The 8633-nt window shown below is 44.8% G+C and overlaps 1 protein-coding gene across 1 annotated transcript; it reads right to left on the reverse strand.

The window, feature by feature from the left end:
• Positions 1-296: 296 nt before the first annotated feature.
• On the reverse strand, positions 297-1256 carry nkx2.9 (NK2 transcription factor related, locus 9 (Drosophila)). The gene is made up of 2 exons (XM_063224262.1): positions 1103-1256; positions 297-844 (listed from the first exon to the last, which is right to left on the reverse strand). Exons 1-2 carry the CDS (start codon positions 1254-1256, stop codon positions 297-299), a joined length of 702 nt encoding a protein of 233 aa, XP_063080332.1.
• Positions 1257-8633: the final 7377 nt, after the last annotated feature.

Here is an 8633-nt window from a genome sequence, read left to right on the forward strand (position 1 = left end):
TAAATTCACATATAACAACTCCCATCGGTGTCAAGCCCAGGATGTGCTACAGTTAAAAATTAACACAATAATACAAAATACAATAGAGAAAAGTACAAAAAATACTATACAGTTAAACATATGTGCAAAATATCTTATCTGTATTTCTGAACTTAAACTATGTTTAAAATAGTCATCAAACACAACTCAAACGGACGTAATAAAGTTCTATGCTTGAAAATATTCCATTTCTGTGAGGTGTTTGTATTAATTAGTGTCCAAAAGTCTCTTTGCTATCGCGTAGCCGTGTTTCAGCCTCACCAAACGAAGTGGTGTGGCGCGGGCACCGAGTGCGTAAAGTGCTGGAATCTGGGGATGAGGCTGAGCGGAGAAGGATGCCGTTGGCAGTCCTGCAGTGGGCTATAGTGTGCGACAGGTGCAGCAGCAGCAGCAGAGGTGGCCAAACATCCACTCCTGTCCGTGCCGATGAAGCAAGTCTGGAAGTGTTTGGCGCGCGTTTCCCCCAACAGAACCGGCACCACAAGCCTCCTCAACGCCGCCGCTTGGCCGAGATCTGGCGCGCAACCCTCAGTGCGCGCCCTCTTCATCTTGTAGCGGTGATTCTGGAACCAGATCTTCACCTGCGTCGGCGTGAGGCTGAGCAGGTGCGCCAGCTGCTCGCGCTCTGGCGCTGACAAGTAGCGTTGGTGACGGAAACGGCGCTCCAGCTCGTAGGTTTGCGCTTTGGAGAAGAGCACGCGGCGTTTCTTCTTCTTCATCTCCTCACTCTCGGTTTCCGATGAGGCCTCTGCTGTCGCGTTGGGAGAATCGTCAGATGTGGTGTCCGGGCTACTTTCGTCAGATGCTGTAAATAAATAAGGGGGAATATTACATAACTCCTTCGTTACCATCCCAATAATTTTCCATGAGACCTTGAGTCATTCACTCAATGACCCATTTGCTGCATGCAATGATGGCGACTCAAACCACTTTTAAATCAAGTCTCGGCTAAAATATTACATACTATAAAGGCACTTAAATGTACGCTTTAACACACTTTCAGACACTCAATGTACTTCCACGGGTAAACACTTAAAATGTAAGCCTGCACATATCCACTTACATGAGCAGTGGATCCTGTCAAGATTCATCCATGGTGAGAAAGATGTGTTGGAGATGGGATCAGCCTCAAAGCTTTGTGGAACACTATTCCCCTCATCCTCCGGTAAATCCAAAATGCTTCTCACGGTGAAACTGAATTTCGTGGAAACGGTCATGTTTGCGCCCGGAAAATGTTTCGTTGGTTTAGGAGATGGTGAAAAACGCCTCTTCAAGTTGATCCAGTGGCGGATGAGTCAGGACAAGACAAGCAAGCAAGGTGCACTCGCGTCCACGCCAAGCTCCTCAATGGCAGACTAAAGTGCCTGGGAAGGGTGTTTATATATAAACAGCACTCAACGCTGTTCAACACTGTCTCTTTTCAGGCCCGGGCCTCCCCTCCTCTCTCAAGGATGCAAAGCACCTGAATGCGCTGGGTACTTAAAACTCCAGTGATAGTAGGTGTGAACCCGGGGAAAGAATAGGAGCGGCCCTCACAATGTGCGAAGGAAACACTCTTCATCATTACCGATGCGCTCTGAACAGTGAAAAGTGGGAAAGAGATAATGGTAATTGTCGCCGCTGAATCACGTCTTGGGTGGCAAGTGACAACAAGAAGCGCACATCCCTCCCCCAAGAGCAAACAACGCGCCCCCTTTGGATATTTGCATACAAAGTAATCCATTAGAGCGGTGTCTAGAGTTGGTTTAACTAATGCATTTATTGGTGTTATTGCCGATACATCGTCAAATTGCTTGTTAAGACAAATGATGACAAAACTTTATGAACCATTGGCGTGATACTCGTTAAAAAAGCACACCAACAGGCCGCATTCCACGCATATTTGCATGGAACAAATACAAATGCACTTGTTTTTTTCATTCCTATATTGAAAAACAAATACATCACAGCTTTAATATAAATATGTATGCCTATTTTTTGGAAACTTGGTAAAATCACTTTTTGCAATGATCTATCTATCTATCTATCTATCTATCTATCTATCTATCTATCTATCTATCTATCTATCTATCTATCTATCTATGTGCACAAGGTTTTGTTTTAGTCAAATTCAGCAGAGAACTATCCAAACATAGGACAACTTGAGGTTATTTTTGGACCACTGCTGTGTGTGTGTGTGTGTGTGTGTGTGTGTGTGTGTGTGTGTGTGTGTGTGTGTGTGTGTGTGTGTGTGTGTGTGTGTGTGTGTGTGTTAGAGAGGAGAATCTCTCTGTGTGAAGTTGCTTTTCAAGATGGAGCAGTGGCTCACGTCCATCTCTTCACGACTGAGTGTACACCACAGGGGCGGGCGCGCGGAACCCGACTTGTCGTTCCCATGCCACCGCGTGGACATGCTCGGCCTCTCCTCTCCTCTTCTTTCTCTTCCCCTCCTCTATCAGAGAGAAACGCAGCCCTGGTGACAGAGCGCGAGAGCCCTCCCTGGCCGGGGTCTGCTGGATGCACCTCTATATGAGACAGCCTGGGTGGTCGCGCCGAGAAAGAGAAGGGGGGACACAAATACATGCCAACCAGCGCGCCCAAACAAAGGAGGCAAATGTAGCCCCGCGTCAGAGACCCGTTGGAAGCATTTGTTCCAGTCAAGATTTTGCATTTGTTCAGTGGCCTAATAATGCATGATTGACGCCCGGCTACAATGTCCTTTAACTTTCTCGAATAAATCCGCGCTTGTTCCTTGTTGTCATGGTGGTGAATGGGCCTGAATGGGATCTTGGCTGATATCTACTGCTACACGTCTACTGCCTCCCAAGTCTATACACCATTATTAGTTATGCGGTTTCGAAACAGAATCAAAAGCGCCTTAGTCCCCCGGTGACACATCAAGTCTGCAGGCCCCTATGTTTTTTTAATGCGTCAAGGCGCGTTAAATCAAAATAATGGTGACCCGGTTTAAGGCTACGTGCTGTTTTAATTGGGTGTCGTATTGGTGGTGACACCAGGCAAGTGCTAGCCTACTGCTAATGGAAACGCTGGCTTCTCTTACCTATAATACAGAAGCCTCTATATGAAAAACAAACGTATTCCTGTGGTGTCCAATGTGTGACCTTGTGCGGGATATTTCAACTGACATAGGTGTCAGCCATTTGGAATTGTGCTGACGCTTTATGATTGACCTGGTCCAATTATAGGCCTACTATACCACCAGTTCAATGCATCTTCACGCACAAACATCCCTTTTGTCCGTGATCAGAAAGCAATCCCATCAACATCATCTTCGATCTAACATTCATATTCACAGAGGGAAGGATCCCAAAGTACCTTTTCGTCCATCTTCAAGTTGACTCGGGGGATTACAGGCGTTGGTAAGTGTTTGTCCAGAAGTACCAACAGAGGAGAAGTACCAACGGAGGACTTCGAGAAAGAGAAAATTCTCTATCCTTAATCACTTGTGCAATGGCTTTAATCTAGGAACCACCGAGTGTTTTCCCGAGGGCTTGAGCAGAAGAGCCGGCTCTCTAGGACGCCAAGAGCCCTCCACCGACAAATATTTGCTTTAGCGCTCTCCTCATTTTCATAACAACCGCGCTTTTATGTTGCAGTGTCTATGTTGTTTGTGGACTCACGTCTCGTAGCCCTTTGCCAAATCGTGTCGGTAGAAACAAGATGGTGACTTCTGAAAAGTAGGATATGTCTTACGTGAGTGCATTCTATACATTTTTAGTGTAGGACCTAAGATAGCCCCCCTTTCGCAAGTGAGAGATGCAACCCAAATTCAAATAGCATGCTTGTTCCAACACTCTAAGGGACTGTTCGTAATTTACCGGGGGGGGAGGGCTGGTGCGTAGGGGGGGGAGGGCCATGGGGAAAAAAAACGAATTTATTTTATTTTATTTTTATTTTTATTTATTTTTTTAAACAATAATAAAACATGCTCTGAAACACATCGCTTTGCGATGCACGGTCCCGGTGCATATAGCACTGAAGCGTGTATCTGTAGTCAAAAAACTATCAGGTGCAGCTACTGTAGATTGCCCGCGCTGACTCTCTTTCACTGTAGGATTGCTAGTGCTACGGAGGAACACTGAGCATCATAGAAAATGCCCGTGAGCAAATATCAAACTAGCTGAGTTGAACTATATGAGCTAAACAGTTTTGGGAAGTTTTGACAACGAATTGGATGGGCATTTCCAGAGAGGTGTTGTAGTCAACTGGTGGTCACAGCCTCTGGTAAGTCATGATTTTATTTATTGGCACCGCCGTGTGCTTTACATTTGTGTTCAAAGAACTTTTAGACCCCAACCAGACCGGAAAGAACAGTACCTAGGCCTAGACGTACTTTGGTAGAACGGTGCAGTGACGCGAGTTTGTTTTGTTAGCTTGTGGTGTCAAGGTAGTAATAAAAGTGGTATTAACGGCGATGTGTTGGCCATGCATCATAAGGTCTTGAAACCATTGGAGGAGCTAACTTGTTGTGAAGAGAAGTCTCATCACTTTGGTGAACAAAAACGGACCGAGGAATTATGTACATTTAAAGCGTGACGGGAGAAGGGAAATGTCACCAAAGTTGTGCATCGTGTCAGGTACTTTTGTTTCTTGCTGTGGAGATTGGATTCGTAGAAGCGTGTATTGGTATGCTAGGTCTTGCCTGTTGCTGGTGAAGTAGTCTAGCCTAGCCTCGGAGTTGGCTATGGGGTGAATCTGAAGGAGAGCACAGCCGATGGTGTGTCTGGCTTGTCTATCATCATAGTTGTCAAAGTTGAATTGCCGCGGTGTGTAATGGCTGTGCTATTGTTGGATGTTTTGGAATGTTGTACTGGTTCTGTTTGGCAATTTGTTCCTTTTGCCTCTTGCTGCTGATTTGACCACCATAGCACCACCACCTATTAATGCGTCTTAATGGCCTACGTTGAATGCAAACTAAAGGTGGCTTTCTCACTCTCCCTGTATCAATAGCCAGCAATGGCTCGAGCTGCTTTGGCGCTTAGCCTACTTCTTGCTCCGATCACATCCCGAACTCTTTGGCCGTCAGAGTGTAATTGCATTCGGGAAGGTAGAGCTATGCCTGTGTGTGTGCGTGCGTGCTTTTATGCGCGGTCTGGGAGACAGGACAGGGGTCCTGATCGAGATGCACCTGATCCACAGTCGCAATTGCAAGAAAATCTAAATTATTTGAAAGCCCGGTCACCTCTCACGAGTGCATCGCATAGCCTAGTCAAAGCATTTCTTCTAATTTCACACATTGCACACTGCCCATGCTGAAGAGACAAACTGTCAAGGCAGCGCGATTTGCTCGTGAACGCGCCCTCACCTCCACATCAGGTGCGCGTTTCACTTCCGCAAGAAGAACTTAATAATGTCAAAGTGAGATGTTAAAGAAAAAAAAAAGTTAAATCTAGCCATCCTTGTTTAGGCTACATAAAACATGAGGAAGTTATTCAGATGTGATTCGCCATTCCTCACCCTAAAATTGATTAGAACGCAGGAAATTGCATCTAAAAACCAGATTTTTTTTCACATCACCCCCTGGTCAAAACCAGTTCCTGCGTCCCTGGCTTCGCTACTGTGCTGAACATGTAAAACGTAGGCCTACCTTGTGAAAGGCGCTGCTTGTCGAGCAGGGAAATATTGAAGCTGCGGTGGGGAAACTCTCTCCACTTTGTAGTTTACAGTAGTAACAACTCGGACATTGGTATTGAAATGGAAGTTTTTATTATCATTATTATTATTATTATTATTATTATTATTATTATTATTATTATTATTTTTACTTAACACGTAAAAAAAATAGTGAAGGCAATTTGTCTTGGTGACAGTGGAGTTAAAAGGCATCCCATGCAGCCGCAGAGGTAGATTCTAGCGGCTTAGGTATCCACTGATATCGATAGCACATAATAGGCCTAGTGCAGACAACCGCCCTTGATGTAGGCTATACTCTGACTGTTCTCATGATGGTTGTTCATCGACCAATTTTACATAATTATTTTTTTACCTGTAGGGGGAGGGCCATGGGAAAACAAAATTGAAATGGGGGGAGGGCCATGGGGGAAAAAATTGAGGTGGAGGGGGGGGCCATGATTTTTTTTTTTGACCGGACTTCCAGCGCACCAGCCCTCCCCCCCCGGTAAATAACGTACAGTCCCTAATTTGGTTTACAGTTTTAGTTTTTTTTTTTCGTTTTCTGTCAAGGCCTTGTAAAGTGAGTTTGTAGGCCTAAGTGAGTTTGACCTCTTTGACAAAACCAGCTGGAGACGTTTGCCTCGTCCTAAAGCAGGTTATTAATTTAGGCTAAAACGCCCATCGCCCAGGGCAATCCAGGCAGGAGAAATTACCGAGGCGATATGGGTTAGGCCTATGTAAATATGCCATTTTGTAATGGGGAGAATGGGCGATTCTATGATATAGATAGGCCTATCTCAATAAAAACTAAAGTAAGGTCAATGATGTATTATTGATTAGGCACCATTCAGATGTATGCCTATATAATCAACTATATTATCTTTATATTTTAACCCCATTCAATTGTATTATTTTATTTGAGCTTTATGTATCCAGCAAGGTCCCATTGAGGTATGAAACCTCTTCTTCCAGGGAGTCCAAACAACAGAGGAGGTATTAGACACACCATCACGCAGCAAGTAAAAAAAAAAAGTTTTAAACACTGTTACCCCTTGCTCTGAATTTACATTTGATTTGCGCAAACACGGTCCCTATTATAACTTTGCTGTTACGCGAATGGAATGGCCTGGTCGTTATGTAGGCCTATTACTAAAGACTATGTCATGTCAGAGACGGTGTATTATGAATTAGAATTAAAAGAATCTTAGGTCATGTCTCAGTAGTGGAGATATTAGTTTTCCCCAACCAATAATGTTGGGTTCCTGGTGGAACGGCGCGCAAAGGATCTACGGGGAAAATGCAGTTACTCGGACACCCTGAAACGTTAGCCTGGTTATCATCGACATTAAAATATCTTCGAGACTTGAGTTGCAACGCTGAAAGTGTTGCGTCACTGGGAGGGCACAGCCTGGCTACTGAAACGTCCCCTCTGCTCAGCGCAAGGTGCAAGGTGCTCCACCGGTCGACATGTCTTGACCTGAAGGGCTGCTGTTCACCTGAGAGGTGCTGAAATACATCACTTTGCCGCTTGCTGTTTTGAGCAGGCTGCGTATTGGCCTACAGGCGTTTGCCAGGCCAAAACAGATTTTGGGGTAGGACACAGGAGACCTGTTTTTGCCAGATTTGAATACGTTGCGCATAACCTGATCTATTGTGTGGTGTTTTAGTAGCCTGCGTCTATCGGCCTAACTCTGGGGTGCGTTTCTCTAAAGTGTAGCTGTTAGCCAATTAGCAACTTGGGTAGTTGCCAATGGGAAATTGCATCGCAAACAACATAGTAGCTAACATAATTAGCAACTATGGTTTCGAGAAATTCACCCCTGGTGTGTATTACAACAAGCTTATTGGCCCATGCCACATGCTAAAAGCCTCCATTTGTTGAGCATTGGATGTCAATGGAATTAAGTAGTTTGGACATCATCTGATGCTTCTGTGTGGCATGATAGGCAAATAATAATAAGCAATGTTCCAGATTAGGGGTGGTTGATCAGAGCTGTTATGCAACATAAGACTATTTTCCTCTGAACACAACGCTAATATGATCCATGGAGTGGATTGTGTGATAAATAGTAGCCTTCTTTGTACATGCCTTAAACAGTTAGACATAATGAACCTATACATATGTTTGTACATGCCTGTTTTGAAGCGTCCATGGCAGTGGCGGAACAGCTGCACACAGGGCCCCAGGGCAAGACACTTATAGGGCCCCCTATACAGCTTGCCAAGCTCACAATAGGGCCCCCACCACCAATACGGGAGGGCCCTGGGCCCAGGGGCAAGTGCCCTGCTCGCCCTCCCTATAGCTCCGCCCCTGGTCCATGGTGACTTGGTCGTTGCGTTGACATTCATGGTGGCAAAGTGCCCCCTGGAGGCAATAAGTAGCCTACTGCTGTAGTCAAAGCAGATTACCGCCCCCTTCTTATTCCCAAAACTATGGGACAGCAGGAATCTACCTATTGTACACAGTAGCCTACAGAGTGCTGCTTTTTTCCTGTATATTTAACTCGGCTGCCAAAAGACTGACATTGCCAGTGGATTGTTAGTTCTCTTACTCTGCCTTAAAATGGTATACAGAGATATTTTTGAGATGACACTTCCACAAGAAACCAACCAGCAATTTAATTCAAATCCTTGTGCTGCTTGGCAAGGGAATGTTATGTTTGAGCTCTTTGTTGTAAATTATAGATATTGTGTTGCTGTAGACTCTTCCAACCTCCAAATCAACATTTGTATTCTATTTCCAGTAGAGCTGTCTCTCTAGAATTCATTGGCTTTATATTTGATTTTTTTTCCGCTGTACGCACGCACGCACACACACACACACACACACACACCATTGACCCTCAGTCATTAGTCTTGTTTGGTAACTGTGTCATCCTTGTATATTTAGTCCTGGTGTTAAATCATGGTAGCTCAGCCTGCCAAGGTCTGTTATGTACAAAGCAGCTGCACATGGTGTCAATGTAGAGTTTTATACTGTA

Source organism: Engraulis encrasicolus, chromosome 19, assembly GCF_034702125.1.
Source record: "Engraulis encrasicolus isolate BLACKSEA-1 chromosome 19, IST_EnEncr_1.0, whole genome shotgun sequence".
Taxonomy (NCBI): domain Eukaryota; kingdom Metazoa; phylum Chordata; class Actinopteri; order Clupeiformes; family Engraulidae; genus Engraulis; species Engraulis encrasicolus.

Bases quoted from the DNA above. Each gene is read 5' to 3' on its own strand.
- nkx2.9 (XM_063224262.1), bottom strand. From the start codon at position 1,256: ATGACCGTTTCCACGAAATTCAGTTTCACCGTGAGAAGCATTTTGGAT. The intron at 845-1,102 runs GTAAGTGGATAT...ATTTATTTACAG, and splicing joins TGACAGGATCCACTGCTCAT to CATCTGACGAAAGTAGCCCG.